We start from the raw sequence: 17,144 nt of genomic DNA, 5'->3' as shown, positions 1-17,144 counted from the left end.
GTCCTTACAGCCAGCCAAGACTCATCTATTGCCAGAGTCGGTCAAGGCTGAGCCGAGCAAGGAAGAGACGGTGTAAGCATGAATACCGTCCCGAAAATCTTGTGAAAGGATTCCCGACTCCGATAATCTTGGGATCGGGAAGCATCCGTAAGCAGATTGCAATCAAATCAAATCTCCTAAGATTGAGGAGAGAATCCCTGCACGGCAGGACCTCCCACTCCTATAAAAGAAGGACGCCTCTAAGATCAAAGGTACGTAGAAAAATCCTTCTAAAAAACCTTTCCTACACTGTCCAGTCACTGACTTTGGCATCGGAGGGTCCCTTGCTCTAGCCAGGGTCTCCTTTGTCTTCTTCCTGTGCAGGTACTCGAAGGTCTAAAGAGGGTGGACCAGATTTTTGCATCAACATAGATCATGACCTAGGGCAAAAACTGAGATGTGCATTTTCTGGCGGACTACACCATCTTAATCAAGATTTGACTTAAATGTACGTGTGTGGCCCACCTCACAAGTTGGTAACCTGACCTCATGTTGGATCAAAGCTCTCTACCATGTGGGTCCCACCATGCAGATTCCCTGACCTGCAAATCAAGTTGGTTTGATCGACAGGTGTGCCACTATGTTAGAAATAAGCCGAAGCTATAAGAATCAGAAAAAAAAAAAAACATGGTCAAAGTTTTTTCATCTGTCAATTTCTCTTTTAGATTGTGTCCCACGAGATGAGTAGACGGCCTGATTTTCGGGCCAGAGCATTGAATCAATGAGAACCGCTGGAAGGATGGCATGGTTCTCAAGCACGTGTTGCATTCTAGCGCATGTGCCGGACTATAGATGAGATGACTGATACATACATCTGGACTAAGAAAACCTAAGCAAAGGTGGTATGGTTTCAGAAGTTGCGTGATATCATGATTTGGTTCATTCTCAGCTTACAAACAAACAATCAACATGACTGAGTCACCCCACTCGATCCAACTGAACACTTTAAAAGTCAGAGTTGGGCCATCACCCTATCACCATCGATGTTGATGGACAATGATAAGGTTTACCTGTTGCTGTTTTTCTAGTAATAAAATACAATCACTGGTTTGGAGCACAAGACTCAGTCTGCATACTATGGTTTGCATTGTAGAAGGTCTGTGGAATAAGCTTATTTTACAACTATTGCATGGGCCCACTTTTATATATTCATGACTTCTAGAAAGGATCTTTCTCCATTGAAATTGAGATGCTTCAAAACTCAACCTGCTCTAATTAGAGGTTTTCTGGGCAGCTTTTCATTAATGTTTTCTGTGGTGTTGCCCATTGTGTTATTCATACATGATCCAATCTTTATAACGAGTGAGCCCCACCATGATAATAGGACTTGTGACAATAATCAGGCCTATTAAATCATAAGGTAGGCCACACTATAGAAAATAATGGATAACCACCAAAAACTTTCAAATTTTGGTGGTGGGGCACGTACTTGTTGGATTGATCTGACGTTTGGTGTGCCCTACTTTCATAATTGACCAACCCTTTTAAACGGGCTTGATTCCATACAAATGTCGCAGACTATGGAAGATCCACCCTCATAAGTATGGTCCACATGCTGATGGTTGGTCCCGTCTAATAGAAGACCAGCAAATGAGGAAATAGATAGGAAAAGCTGGTGGCAAGTGCAACAGGAGAAATGACGCTGGTCTATTACTACAGTGCTATTTTCAGAACATTATCCACCCATGGAATGACCATAGACCAAAATTTCAATGATCTTTTGATCCTCACTGTCCAATTTATGGTCTTCAAGTGGACAGCTATTGAGGAAAACATAAAGAGTCCAAATTCAATGGGAGGCATAAGATGGCTAAGAAATCAAATTATTCTGATTTCGGGGCCATCCTCCATCCACAACTAGACATATGATTTGGACGGCCTGGATTGATGTATATGTGTACCCCGCTTATAATGAATGGGTAACGTGCAACATTTGCATTGCAAACCAAAATTTAGCTAACCTCAATGGACACATTTTCAAAACTGGAGTCGTGATCCTCTGCGACACTGTTATAATATTCAGACAGTGTGCAATGCACTGTCTCTGAATCAGTGGGAATTCGATGGTATATAGTTCACCACATTTTAAAAAGAAATAGAAGTAACACATCCAACGTATACGTGGCATGCATTTCCAGTAATCCAAACCGTCGGAATAGTTATATATACTCCATGTGTAGCATAGGCCAAATATATCCTTGATCTAACTAGCTTAACCATCTGAATTTTAGATATAAGTTTAGATGAACAATTACGTTTTTAACAGCCCCGTCCATAGTCGGGCCAGTTTCGTTTAATCAATGTAACTTTTAAGCAATAATCCATCTACGATTGACCCGACAACATGAATACTGGGTTTTTTTAATACTATACGCGTGTAGAGCCTAACATATGGTGACGTGTTAGAGATCGGATCTTTCCATCAGGCGAGCTATAAATTTCTAGATCATCTAGCCTAAAAATCAAATCATTTCACGCCTCCAGTGGGCCAAATCTTATCAAAACAAATGAATGGCTAAGAAACGGCTTTTATTCTTGGCCGGCCCACTAGAAGAGTGAAATTATCTTATTTTTTAAATCACAATATCAAAGAATTATTTCCAACCCCAAAGAAAGCTCAGATTTTATACACGTATTTCACATCTGCATGCTTAATGTAGCTTGAACGTGTATGGATCTACGCGCATGAGGAATTATCTAACCTCATGTGCGGATATACAAGCGTGCGGAAGTAGTAAACCTCCGCAATGCATACTGAAGAACGAGTAAGCAATGCGACCGCTTGTGATTTACCAAGTCAGCCTTCACGCACTTCATTTCCTATTGCTTATAAAACCCAACCCCCCGTGAGCTTTTGAGCCATCCACACCTCTCTCTCTCTCTCTCTCTCTCTCTCTCTCTCTCTCTCTCTCTCCAAATGGCCATGTTGAATACTTGCCTCTTCTTCTTCCTTGCTATCTTGGCCATGACCCATATCTCATCAGCATCATTGAAAGTGGGCCACTACCAATATACATGCCCGTCAGCGGAGGCGATCGTCCGACAGACAGTAAGCAAAGCTGTTACGCGGAACCCAGGACTTGGCGCCGGCCTAATTAGGATGCATTTCCATGATTGCTTTGTTAGGGTAAGTGTTCTTTGCAGAGCTAAGAGATGTTGTTGTTACTGTTATGGAGGTGGTACCAACCTTGTGTATTTGTACTCTATTTGTTACAGGGCTGTGATGGTTCGGTCCTACTCGATTCTACGCCTGGAAACCCTTCTGAGAAACAGCATCCGGCCAACAATCCAAGCTTACGTGGATTCGAAGTGATCGATGAAGCAAAGGCTAGGATTGAGGCTCAATGCCCACATACTGTCTCCTGCTCCGACATCATTGCCTTTGCGGCTCGTGATAGTGCCTACAAGCTTGGTGGCATTGATTACGCCGTGCCAGCAGGCCGCCGCGATGGAAGAGTCTCTATTGAAGCTGAAGTCGGTCAAAATGTTCCCCCACCTTCCTTCAATGCCCGGCAACTCAAGGAGAACTTTGAGCGAAAAGGGTTGTCTCTGGATGAAATGGTGACACTCTCTGGGGCCCACTCCATCGGCGTTTCTCATTGTTCTTCCTTCGTGAATCGCCTCTACTCCTTCAATGCAACACACCCACAAGATCCTTCAATGGACCGCAAGTTTGCAGCCTACTTAAAAACCAGGTGTCCCCCTTCAACTACTAGAAACGGTCAAGATCCTACTGTGCAGCTTGACATGGCAACACCGAATCGCCTGGATAACAAGTACTACCAGAATTTGAAGCACCATAGAGGAGTATTGGAGTCAGATCAAACACTACTTACTAGCCCCTCGACATCGAGAATGGTGAGGAACAATGTGAAGCATCAGTCAGCATGGGCTGCAAAATTTGCAGCGGCCATGGTGCACATGGGGTCCATCGATGTGCTGACCGGCTACCAAGGAGAGATCAGGATGAACTGTAGGGCTGTGAACTTTTGAGTCATTCCAAAGATTGGAATTGCTGAAATTGAATTGAAATATTGTTTACTATTCTTTCATTCTTTTGAATATATCTTTGATTTGTTAAAAGAGAATCCGAGTGTAAATTAGTTGGCAAGATCCACATGGATCATTTGTTTTTCAAGTAATCCAAGTTGTGTCATGTTTCTTGTTTTTCTATGGAATTGAATTTTTATAGGCAAATCTCTCTCTCTCTCTCTCTCTCTCTCTCTCTCTCTCTCTCAGGGGAGGAAGCGATGAGGTCGAGCATTGTCTTCCTCGAGTGATACACGCCTTGAATATGCAAGGCTCTCTTGAATCCATAAGAGATTTCTCGAATCTAAGAGAGAAATAAGATAATTTCTAAGAAGTTTGTTGATTGAATTTTTGATAAAAATGAGTTTAACAGCTTTAAATAACTCTAAACAAATCTTAAAAATGCAATCAAGGGGTTAATCAAATTAGGAAATAAATTCAGAAAATCATGTAAATTTTTTGCTTCAGTTGACTTGTTGTCAACCAATTGAGTCGACAGGTCGAAACAACTAAAAAGTGTTTAGAGATTTAAATTGAAAATTTGGTGATTTTTGACCTGTCAACCTGTTGAACTAGATTTCAACCGGTCGATGAGATCTTGTGGACCTGTCGAAATAGGCAGAAATCTGCAAGTGAAAATTCTAAATTTCTGAAAATTATGGTGGAAGTGTATTTGATTCTTCTTGCCTTCTTTTTTTCGATCCATCTTAGCCGTGAACAAATTAGCGACCCGCTTTCTCTCTCTTTGACTATTCGAAGGATATGCTCAATAGCCTCTAGAACTTGGCCGTGGATATGTTTAAAAGGTGTCAATGATCTTGTGCGTTCGAGATGTGTGGAGACTACACGTGATGTGTATTTGGAATCCAAACCACAAATTTGGTGCGACTCCTCTTGTGCATGCCATAAAGATTAAGAAGCATCTTGATCCAAAATTCAGTTGGGACAACACGAGGAGTTACGTACAATAATGGCTAAAATTGAAACCTGCGTGTTCCTTCATCCCGGGTGGGGCTCACCTAATGAATTGCTTGGTTGATATATACACAACATGGTGAACCCCACATTTCATTGGACGTTTCTATAGAGGGCATCCACCTCCCCATTATCCCATCGTTCCCTTTTGTGTGGCCCACCTGGGTTATGGATCAGGCAGAATTTTCCCATACAGGCCAATCATAAAATGGATGGGTTGGATGGCACTCATACAATATGGTTGGGCCCACACATGTCGGAACAAATGTTGTCAATCTTTTTAAAACGGATCCATTTAACTATGCAGCGTTGCATTTGAACTTTCACAATTCTCATGATACAACATCTCCTTTCTTGACGGTGCATCACTTGCAAATGGCGTCTGAGCCATGCAAAATGGGTAGGATGCATCATATAGATCATCACCTAGGGCGAAAACTGAGATGTGCATTTTCTGGCGGACTACACCATCTTAATCAAGATTTGACTTAAATGTACGTTTGCGGCCCACCTCACAAATTGGTACAACCTGACCTCATGTTGGATCAAAGCTCTCTACCATGTGGGTCCCACCATGCAGATTACCTGACCTGCAAATCAAGTTGGTTTGATCGACAGGTGTGCCACTATGTTAAGCCGAAGCTATAAGAATCAGAAAAAAAAAAAAAAAAAAACATGCTCAGTTTTTTCATCTGTCAATTTCTCTTTTAGATTGTGTCCCACGAGATGAGTAGACGGCCTAATTTTCGGGCCAGAGCATTGAATCAATGAGAATCGCTGGAAGGATGGCATGGTTCTCAAGCACGTGTTGCATTCTAGCGCATGTGCCGGACTATAGATGAGACGCCCGATACATACATCTGGACTAAGAAAACCTAAGCAAAGGTGGTATGGTTTCAGAAGTTGTGTGATATCATGACTTGGTTCATTCCCAACATAGATTGGCTCACAACGGTGGGCATGCGAGGGCGCCGCGGCCCCTCCCGTAGAGGGGAGAAATCCTACCGAAGTGGGGAACTATCCTCCATCGATGTCCGTCGGAGAAATCTCCCAGACCCTAAATGTTTATTTGTTGGTAACCTGCCATTCAGCTGTTCTACGGAAGATGTGCTAAAGATCTTTCAAAGATACCGGTGGGTTGTTGAGGTTTACCTTCCGTTTTTCCCAGGCACGTCCAAGCCCAGGGGATATGGATTCGTTCGCTTCTGCTATGAAGATGATGCAAAGGCTGCAATGGGTGTTCTCCATGGAAAAAGGATCGATGGCAGGGAGGTCACGGTAAAGAATGCCCGTTCGAAACCCATTCCGCGTTCCTCCATCAGCAATGCTTCCGGCCCACAGATCTCTCAACCTCAGCAAACAGAGCACATCAAAGATAAGGGTTTCTCTCATCTTCCTCATCCCATCCCTCTTTCAGTTTCCATGTCAAGCACCTCCCCAGACTCAACTCTGATCATGCCCCTCTTTTATTGACTTTCCCCTCAGTTCCCATCCCCGGTCTAAAACCTTTCAGGTTTTAACGGATGTGGATGCTTGATGCCTCCTTTTCCCAAGTGATTGATAGTGTCTGGGTGATTGATCTCTCCACCCAGCCCATGATTAATTTACTGTTGAAACTAAAAGCAGTCAAACGTGCTCTGCGCACTTGCAACCGAGAGGTTTTTGGTAATATTTTCCAGAAAATCCAGCTTGCTGAACAGTCATTAGCTTCTTTGGAATCTAGAGCATTCTCAGATCCTATGGTCCCTGCAGCGGAGATAGTGTAGGCCCTTCACCACCTAGCCAAGACAGAGCTTGCAGAAGAAATTTTTTGGAAGCAGAAGTCCAGAAATTCCTGGTTGGAGGAGGGTGATAAAAACACAAAGTACTTTCATCTTCAGGCTACTGAACGGGTCAGAAGGTTGGGGATTCGGGAGATCTAATATGGTGATGGCACGCTCCTAATGGATCAACTGGCCATTTAAAGTGTTGCTGTGATGTTTATGCAGTCCTTGCTTTCCTCTGAGAATGTAGCTCCTTCCTCAGCTGACTATCAAGAACTTCTGGAATGCATCCCCCACATTATCACAGAAGCGGACAACATGGCCCTCATGAAGAAGCCTTCTCTTAAGGAAGTTAAACTGGTTGTCAACAAGCTCCCTAAAGACAACGCGCTTGGGCCTGACGGCCTCTCTGGACTTTCTTCTCGGGTTGTTGGAACACCATAGGGAAAGATCTTCTTGCGGCTGCGGAAGCTTTCTTTCAAGGGTCCGAGCTTCCTAGGGCCTTCTCTGCCACGCCGATCTTCCTTGTGCCAAAAAAATTGGGAGCCAAATCCTTCTCAGACTACAGGCCGATCAGTCTGTGTAACGTAGTGTACAAGATTTTTTCCTCTATTATTTCGAGCCGGCTCAGTTCTATCCTCCCAAAGGTGATATCCCAGGAGCAGGGGGCCTTTGTGTAGGGCCATTCTATTGTTGAGAACATTGCGCTTGCTCAAAAACTTTTTAGAGATTTGGACCGTAAAGTGAGGGGTGGGAACATTGTCCTGAAACTCGACATGGAGAAAGCGTACGACAGGGTGAAATGAAATTTTTTGTGACACGTCCTGCTGAAATTTGGTTTTTCTGCTTCCTGGGTGAATTTAGTTCAATCTTGTTGGGAGAACAACTAGTTCTCGGTTCTTGTCAACGGAGTCAGTTGCGGTTTCTTCCATTCTACGCACGGTCTAAGACAAGGAGATCCTTTATCGCCGAGCTTTTTCATCCTTGCTTCTGAAGTTTTAAGTAGAGGGCTGTCCAAGCTTAGCTCGAGTGGCTTATGCTCCTCATACAGTGGTGACAGTGACCCTAACGTTGAGACCTTCCTTGGCCCCACCATGATATTTATTTGCCATCCAACATATTCTTAAGGTCACATAGACCTGGATGAAGGGAAAATATAAATATTAGCTTGATCTAAAACTTCCGGGTCCTTAAGAGGTTTTGAGCTGTAGGCATATAATCTTCACAGCTTCTTATGATGTGATCCATTTGAGAATTGAATCTTAATCATTTTTGGTCTTATCAAATAAAATAATTTTTCAAAATGAATGGATGGAATGGATAAAACAAATACATCATGGTGGCCCCCAGAGAGCCCCTAACAGGACCGTTACCCAATCCCCTCCCCAAATTTCCCAACAATAAAATAAAATTGAGAAATTTCCAACTGTATGGCCCATATATGGCCCATCAACCTTTTGAAGCCCACTCGCTTTTTACCTCCCAAGAATAAGCCCCAGCTGTACGGCCCCATTTCTCAGGTCGAAAATACCCCTGCTTTTTCAGCCTTTTGATTTGTGAAAGCTGGGGCTACCTTTGGCTACAAATTATAACCGTAGCTATAGCCATAGCCATAAACCGCCAATTGCAAAAGGGTGGACTGCGAGTTGGGGTCGACCCCAAGTCACTGTCCAACTGACCTGGTCGACCGGGTCCTAACCCAGTCGACCCCAACTCGCTGTTCCACCTTTGTACTTAAATTTTTTTTTTTACAAGGAGAACTTTTTCTCTCCTACATTTTTCTCTAATACATATTTATATAAATATGTATATATAAACATATAAATTTTTTTTTCTCTCTTTTTATTCATTTCATTCTTTATTCATTTAATAAACATATCTCTTAAACCAGAATGAGTTATTTGACGTTCCATAGGATTTGGGGGTAGGAGATGCTACTTTAGCTAACCAACCTACTTATTTTCCAAGATTCCATCAGGTTGATGGTCAAAAATTCATTTCATTCACTTCGTGGCCAATTTAAATCAGTTCGTGGTCAATTTCATTCATTTCATTCACTTTGTGGCCAATTTAAATCAGTTCATGGTCAATTTCATTCATTTCATTTCAGGGTCAATTCCCTTCACTTTCACAGTCAATTCGCTTCAGTTCATGATCAATTCCATTCATTTCATGGTTAATTCGCTTCACTTCATGGTCAATTCCATGCAATTCACGGTCAATTCCCTTCACTTCACGGTCGATTTGCTTCACTTCACGGTCATTTCCATGCATTTCATGGTCATTCCCGGTGATTTCGGGTTGATTCACAGTCATTTCCATGCATTTCACGGTCAATTCCCTTCACTTCACGGTCATTTTCATGTATTTCACGGTCATTCCCGGCGATTCTGTGTTGATTCACGGTCATTTCCATGCATTTCACGGTTAATTCCCTTCACTTCACAGTCAATTCCTTTTACTTCACGGTCATTCCCGGTGATTCTGTGTTGATTCACGGTCATTTCCATGCATTTCGCGGTCAATTCGCTTCACTTCACGGTCATTTCCATGCATTTCACGGTCATTCCTGGCCATTCCGTGTTGATTCACGGTCATTTCCACGCATTTCACGGTCAATTCCCTTCACGGTCATTTCCACGCATTTCACGATCAATTCGCTTCACTTCACAGTCATTTCCATGCATTTCACGGTCATTCCCGGCGATTCCGTGTTGATTCACGGTCATTTCCATGCATTTCACGGTCAATTCCCTTCACTTCACGGTCAATTCGCTTCACTTCACGGTCATTTCCATGCATTTCACGGTCATTCCCGGCGATTCTGTGTTGATTCACGGTCATTTCCACGCATTTCACGGTCAATTCGCTTCACTTCACGGTCATTTCCATGCATTTCACGGTCATTCTTGGCGATTTCGTGTTGATTCACGATCATTTCCACGCATTTCACGGTCAATTCCCTTCACTTCACGGTCATTTCCATGCATTTCACGGTCATTCCCCGCGATGCGTGGAAATGACTGTGAAGTGAAGGGAATTGACTGTGAAATGCGTGGAAATGACCGTGAATCAACACGGAATTGTCGGGAATGACTGTGAAATGCATGGAAATGATCGTGAAGTGAAGCGAATTGACCGTGAAATGCGTGGAAATGATTGTGAAGTGAAGGGAATTGACCGTGAAATGCGTGAAAATGACCGTGAATCAACACGGAATCGCCGGGAATGACTGTGAAATGCATGGAAATGACCGTGAAGTGAAGCGAATTGACCGTGAGTGAAGGAAATTGATCGTGAAATGCATTGAAATTAGGGCTGAAAGTCGGGCGGGTTCGGTCGAGTTGGTACTCAACCCTAACCCAACCCAACCCAACCTCGGGTTGGGAATTCTCAACCCAAGCCCAACCCAAGTGGACTCGGTCGGGTTGATCGGGTTGGTCGGGTGTATATGTGCTAATATTTTCTTTATTACATTAGTTTATTGTATTTCAATATAGGACAACTACTCCTTTAAAAATCATCTAGCATAGCATGCAATCTATTTAGAAAAAGAGAAATCTGGCATATCTTATTCGCTTGAGTCATTGGAAATGACGTGGACAAATGAGACCCGACATTACTAGTGTGCCTTTGACACAAATGATCCACACTCAATTATAATTTATAAGTAACTTATATATTGATTGGGTTCGGGTTGGGTCGGGCAACCCGAGACCTCAACCCGAGCCCGACCCAAGTTTTATCGGGTTGGTGTTTGTATAGCCCAAGCTTGAGATCGGACCCGATACATCCTGCCCGAGTCTAACCTAATGTCGGGTCGGTCACGGGTTGGTCGAGTTGAACCCGCCCAACTTTCAGCCCTAATGGAAATGACCGTGAATCAACACGGAATCACCGGGAATGACCGTGAAATGCATGGAAATGACCGTGAAGTGAAGGGAATTGATCGTGAAATGCGTGGAAATGACCATGAATCAACATCAAATCACCGGGAATGACCATTAAATGCATGGAAATGACCGTGAAGTGAAGGGAATTGACCGTGAAATGCGTGGAAATGACCGTGAATCAACACAGAATCGCCGGGAATGACCGTGAAATGCATGGAAATGGTCGTGAAGTGAAGCGAATTGACCGTGAAGTGAAGGGAATTGACCGTGAAGTGCGTAGAAATGACCGTGAATTAACACGGCATTGCCGGGAATGACCGTGAAATGCATGGAAATGACCGTGAAGTGAAGGGAATTGACCGTGAAATGCATGTAAATGACCGTGAATCAACATGAAATCGCTAGGAATGACCGTGAAATGCATGGAAATGATCGTGAATCAACACGGAATCACAAGGAATGACCATGAAATGCATGGAAATGACCGTGAAGTGAAGCGAATTGACCGTGAAATTCGTGGAAATGACCGTGAAGTGAAGGGAAATGACCGTGAAATGCGTGGAAATGACCGTGAATCAACACAGAATCGACGGGAATGATCGTGAAATGCATGAAAATGACCGTGAAGTGAAGCGAATTGACCGTGAAATGATCGTGAAGGGAATTGACTGTGAAATGCATGGAAATGACCGTGAATCAACACGGAATCACCGGGAATGACCGTGAAATGCATGGAAATGACCGTGAATCAACACAGAATCGCCGGGAATGACCGTGAAATGCATGGAAATGACCGTGATGTGAAGGGAATTTACCGTGAAATGCGTGGAAATGACCGTGAGTCAACACAGAATTGTTTGGAATGACCGTGAAATGCATGAAAATGACCGTGAATTGAAGCGAATTGACCGTGAAATGCATGGAAATGAGCGTGAAGTGAAGGGAATTGACCGTGAAATGCGTGGAAATGACCGTGAATCAACATGGAGTTGTTTGGAATGACCGTGAAATGCATGGAAATGACTGTGAATTGAAGCGAAATGACCGTGAAATGCATGGAAATGATCGTGAAGTGAAGTGAATGGAAATGTCCGTGAATTGAACAGTTAAGTCTCTTCACTTCACGGTTAATTCCATGCATTTCACGGTCATTGTGGTGAATGATAAAATTCGTCACCGAGATTGTAGAACTGGGGCCATGGTTGGTTTATCCAAGCCATTGATGTGAACGTTCTCACCATGGATGGATCACGCCCTCTAAATCTCCTAAATTATAAGATCTTAGCCACCAAATCATTCTTAACCATGCTGTTTTATATGAACACAACAATGAGGTTAGAATTGACTAATTGGGGAGATTTCTCAGACATGACCCATTCATGATGGTTTCCTCCGTATTAATGACTTCGATAAATATACAAGGTCAGGTGGAATAGATGGTTCTTGTGAGCTATTTTGGATGCTTAGCTAAAAGCATAAACTTCTTTAACTTAGCCACAGAATGTTGTGGTTAAACTTAGCTAAAAGAATCTAAGCTTAGCTAAAAGAATGTTATGATAAAGTGGTTAAGGAATCAATTCGCTTCATTTCACGGTCATTTCGCTTCACTTCACGGCCAATTCAATGCATTTCGCGGTCAATTCCCTTCACTTCACTCTTATGTACCCAAAAATGATGTAGATCCAAAGCTCAATGGGCCACATGATAGAAAACAGTAGAGATTGAATGCCATCACCATGGAAAACAGTCGGGGTCGACCGGGTCTGACCCGGTCGACCCAAACTCGCTGGACAGTTACCGGTCGACCCCATTTACATAAAATTCACATAAATGGGGTCAACTGGGTCACAACCTGGTCGACCGGGTTATACCCGGTCAACCTCGACTGTTTTCCATTGTGATGGCATTCAATCTCCACTGTTTTCTATCATGTAGCCCACTTAAGCTTCTTATTTCCATGCCAATTTGGAGACATCATTTTCATCAATAGAGAAAGGGCCAGTTTCATCATCTGGTGGAAGATCTGAAGTAGAGGAGGTAGGCTGCCATCTTCCAATTGAGAATCTCTATTTACATGAAGGGGGGAGGGAGACGGTAGTGATTTAGAGGACATGTTATTCCACCAATTAAGAGTCTTGATTTTCTTGAAGGGGCAGAAGAAAATGGTAATGTATTGGAGCGTATGTCACTCCATCGATTCAAAGATAAAGAGTCGCCATCATGTTCTGGTGAAGGATTCCAAGTGGAAGAGGTGGGCCATCATCTGCCTAGCAAGGAGCCTAATTTACATATAGATGGGGGTGCAGGAGATGTTAATGGATGAGAGTACGCGATAAGGTGGGCCATCATCTGCAGATCGAAGAACTTGGGTCGCAAGGAGAAACCACAAACCGCGAAGTGACGTGGAATCAACGGAATGGATCGTGAAGTGAAGCGAAATGACCGTGAAATGCGTGGAAATGACCGTGAAGCGAAGGGAATTGACCGTGAATCAACATGGAATCACCGGAATGACCGTGAAATTAATGGAAATGACCATGAAGTGAAGCGAATTGACCGTGAAATGCGTGGAAATGACCGTGAAGTGAAGGGAATTGACCGTGAAATGCATGGAAATGACCGTGAATCAACACATAATTGTTTGGAATGACTGTGAATTGAAGCGAAATGACCGTGAAATGCATGGAAATGATCGTGAAGTGAAGGGAATTGACCGTGAAATGCGTGGAAATGACCGTGAATCAACATGGAATTGTTTGGAATGACCGTGAAATGCATGGAAATGACCGTGAATTGAAGCGAATTGACCATGAAATGCATGGAAATGACCGTGAAGTGAAGGGAATTGACCGTGAAATGCGTGAAAATGACCATGAATCAACATGAAATTGTTTGGAATGACCGTGAAATGCATTGAAATGACCGTGAATTAAAGCGAATTGACCATGAAATGCATGGAAATGACCGTGAAGTGAAGGAAAATGACCGTGAAATGCGTGGAAATGACCGTGAATCAATACGAAATTGTTTGGAATGACCGTGAAATGCATGGAAATGACCGTGAATTGAAGCGAAATGACCGTGAAATGCATGGAAATGACCGTGAAGTGAAGGGAATTGACCGTGAAATGCGTGGAAATGACCATGAATCAACACGGAATTGTTTGGAATGACAGTGAAATGCATTGAAATGACCGTAAATTGAAGCGAATTGACCGTGAAATGCATGGAAATGACAATGAAGTGAAGGGAATTGACCGTGAAATGCGTGGAAATGACCATGAATCAACACGGAATCGCCGGGAATGACCGTGAAATGCATGAAAATGACCGTGAAGTGAAGCGAATTGACCGTGAAGTGAAGAGAATTGACCGTGAAGTGAAGGGAAATGATCGTGAATTAACACGGAATCACCGGGAATGTCCGTGAAATGCATGGAAATGACCGTGAAGTGAAGTGAATTGATCGTGAAATACGTGGAAATGACCGTGAAGTGAAGGGAATTGACCGTGAAATGCATGGAAATGATCGTGAATCAACACGAAATTGACGGGAATGATCGTGAAATGCATGGAAATGACCGTGAAGTGAAGTGAATTGACCGTGAAATGCGTGGAAATGACCATGAAGCGAAGGGAATTGACCGTGAAATGCGTGGAAATGACCGTGAATCAACATGGAATCGATGGGAATGACCGTGAAATGCATGGAAATGACTGTGAAGTGAAGGGAATTGACCGTGAAATGCATGGAATTGACCGTGAAGTGAAGTGAATTGACTGTGATATGAATGGAATTGATCGTGAACTGAAGCGAATTGACCGTGAAAGTGAAGGGAGTTGACCGTGAAATGCATGGAATTGAACGTGAAATGAAATGAATGAAATTGACTACGAACTGATTGAAATTGGCCACGAAGTAAATGAAATGAATTTTCGACCATTGACCTAATGGAATCTTGGAAAATAAGTAGGTTGGTTAGATAAAGTAGCATCTCCTACCCCCAAATCCTATATGGTATGTCAAGTAACTCATTCTGGTTTAAGAGATATGTTTATTAAATGAGTAAAGAACGAAATGAATAAAAAGAGAGAATTTTTTTTTTTTATATGCTTATATACACATATTTATATAAATGTATATTAGAGAAAAATGTAGGAGAGAAAATGTTCTCCTTGTAAAAAAAAAATAAAAATATAAAAAAGTTCAAAGGTGAAACAGTGAGTTGGGGTCGAACGGGTTGGTGGAACAGCGAGTCGACCGGGTCAGGTTGTTATTTTTCTTTTTCCCTGTTGCAATCCTATCGCTGTTTATGGTCCCATTATGATGTATGTGTTATATCCAAACCGTCCATCTATTTGGCGAACTCGTATTAAGGCTTGAGACGAAAAATAAGTCTGATGTAGCTAAGTGGACCACACCGTAAAAGGTAGTGGAGGATTGAACGTCTACCATTGAAATCCTTTCATGGGTCATAGAAGTTTTGGATCATTATGAAATTTGTTTTTCCTCTTCGTACAGGTCTTTGTGACCTTCTGAATAGATTGGATGGAGAATATATGTTATGGTGGGCCCTACAAAATTTTTAACGATGAAAATCAATTTTCCCGCTGCTCGCTGTGGTGTGGTCCAGTTGATCTTTGGGTATGATTTTTTTTTTTTTGATAATGCTCCGAAATGATCTCGAAATATGGATGAACGTTGTGGATATAATAAATACATAACTGTGGGGCCCATGTAACTTTGATATCTTTTGAACCGTTCGTACAACTCGGAGTTCGAGGTGCGTAAGCGCTCGTCATCGAGCACCAGGCGATCCGCCTCGGGAAGGAAAGCAGGGGCATTTTCGACCTGATAAATGGGCCGTACAGCTGGGGATTATTCTTGGAAGGTAAAAAGCAGGTGGGGTTAAAAAGGTTGTGCGCTATATACTGGTTGTACAGTTGGAAATTTCTCAATAAAATTACACGGTTTCGACCGGACCACTAGAGAACCGGTCGTCCCGACCAGAAAGACAACTCAGCCACCCTGGCATGCCTATATCTCATTCTCAAAAGACCAATGTAGATGGGACTTAAACCAAAATCGCAATAATCTTTGGATCCTCACCGTCCAATTTGTCATCTTCAAGTCGACAGCTATTGAGGAAAACATAAAGAGTCCAAATTCAATGGAAGGCATCAGATGGCTAAGAAATCAAATTATTTTGATTTTGAGGCTATCCTCCATCCACAGCTGGAGGTATGATTTGGACGGTCTGGATTGATGTAAATATGTACCTCACTTATAATGAATGGATAGCGTGCAACAGTTGCATTGCAAACCAAAATCTAGCTAACCTCAACGGAGACATTTTCAACTACCTTGGCTATCCTCCGCACGACATTGTATAAATAATATTCAGACGAGTCGGGATCCTCTATTCAGACAGTGTGCGATGCACTGTCTCCGAATCCGAGGGATTTCGATGATAGTTCACCACATTTTAAAAAGAAATGAAAGTAATACTTCTAACGTATACATGGCACGCATTTCCAGTAATCCAAACCGTCGGAATAGTTCTATATACTCCAGGTGTATCATAGAGCTAAAATCTACTTGATCGAACGAGCTTAACCATCTGCAATTTAGAGATGAGTTTAGATGAACAATTACGTTTTTAACAGCCCCTTCTATAGTCGGGCCAGTTTTGTTTAATCAATATAATTTTTAAGCTACACTCCATCTACGATGGGCCCTACAACTCGGATAGTCTGGATTGACTCGTGTGGCCCACATCTAAGATGGTCACAAACTATCACTGTAGCCTTCTGTACATTTAAGTATTAATGCCAAAAAGTCATGAAATACAGGGGTTTGCTAATACTACACGTGTGTGGTTCCTTATATATATGCACACGAGGGATTCTGTATCACAAGGCGACATGTCTTAGAGATCGGAGCTTTCCATCAGGTGAGTTATAAATTTCTAGATAATCTAGCTTAAAAATTAAATCATTTCACGCCCCAAGTGGGCCAAATCTTATCAAAACAAATGAATGGCTAGGAAAAGGCTTTTATCCGTCGCCCACAAAACAGTAAAATTATCTTATTTTTTAAATCAAAATATCAAAGAATTATTTCCAACCCTAAAGAAAGCTCAGATTTTATACACGTATTTCACATATGCATGCGTAATGTAGCTTGAACGTACGTGTACGGGTTTATACGCATGGGAATTATCAAACCTCATGTACGGATATACAAGCGTGCGGAAGTAGTAAACCTCAGCAATGTCTGCTTCTTTCGTCCTTCGCATGGTGGAAGACTTCGGCATGCTCTGAAGAACGAGTAAACATTGCGACCGCTTTTGGTTTACCGAGTAAACCTTCACGCATTTCATTTCCTATGGCTTATAAAACCCAACCCCATGATCTTTTGAGCCATCCACACCTCTCTCTCTCT

At 42.6% G+C, this 17,144-nt stretch overlaps 2 protein-coding genes across 2 annotated transcripts; both read left to right on the top strand.

Annotated features, from left to right (window-relative positions):
- Window positions 1-2,956: 2,956 nt before the first annotated feature.
- Window positions 2,957-4,112, top strand: LOC131225987 (peroxidase 5-like). Its single transcript, XM_058221619.1, has 2 exons — window positions 2,957-3,166; window positions 3,256-4,112. Exons 1-2 carry the CDS (start codon window positions 2,957-2,959, stop codon window positions 4,030-4,032), a joined length of 987 nt encoding a protein of 328 aa, XP_058077602.1. The 3' UTR covers window positions 4,033-4,112.
- Window positions 4,113-6,003: 1,891 nt separating this feature from the next.
- LOC131225986 (serine/arginine-rich splicing factor SC35-like) lies at window positions 6,004-6,516 on the top strand. Its single transcript, XM_058221618.1, has one exon. It carries the CDS (start codon window positions 6,004-6,006, stop codon window positions 6,514-6,516), a length of 513 nt encoding a protein of 170 aa, XP_058077601.1.
- The last annotated feature ends 10,628 nt before the right edge of the window (window positions 6,517-17,144 follow it).

This window comes from Magnolia sinica, chromosome 14, assembly GCF_029962835.1.
Source record: "Magnolia sinica isolate HGM2019 chromosome 14, MsV1, whole genome shotgun sequence".
Classification (NCBI taxonomy): Eukaryota; Viridiplantae; Streptophyta; class Magnoliopsida; order Magnoliales; family Magnoliaceae; genus Magnolia; species Magnolia sinica.
Note: the sequence above shows the minus strand (reverse complement) of the source record. Positions and strands in the feature narration are given on the sequence as shown.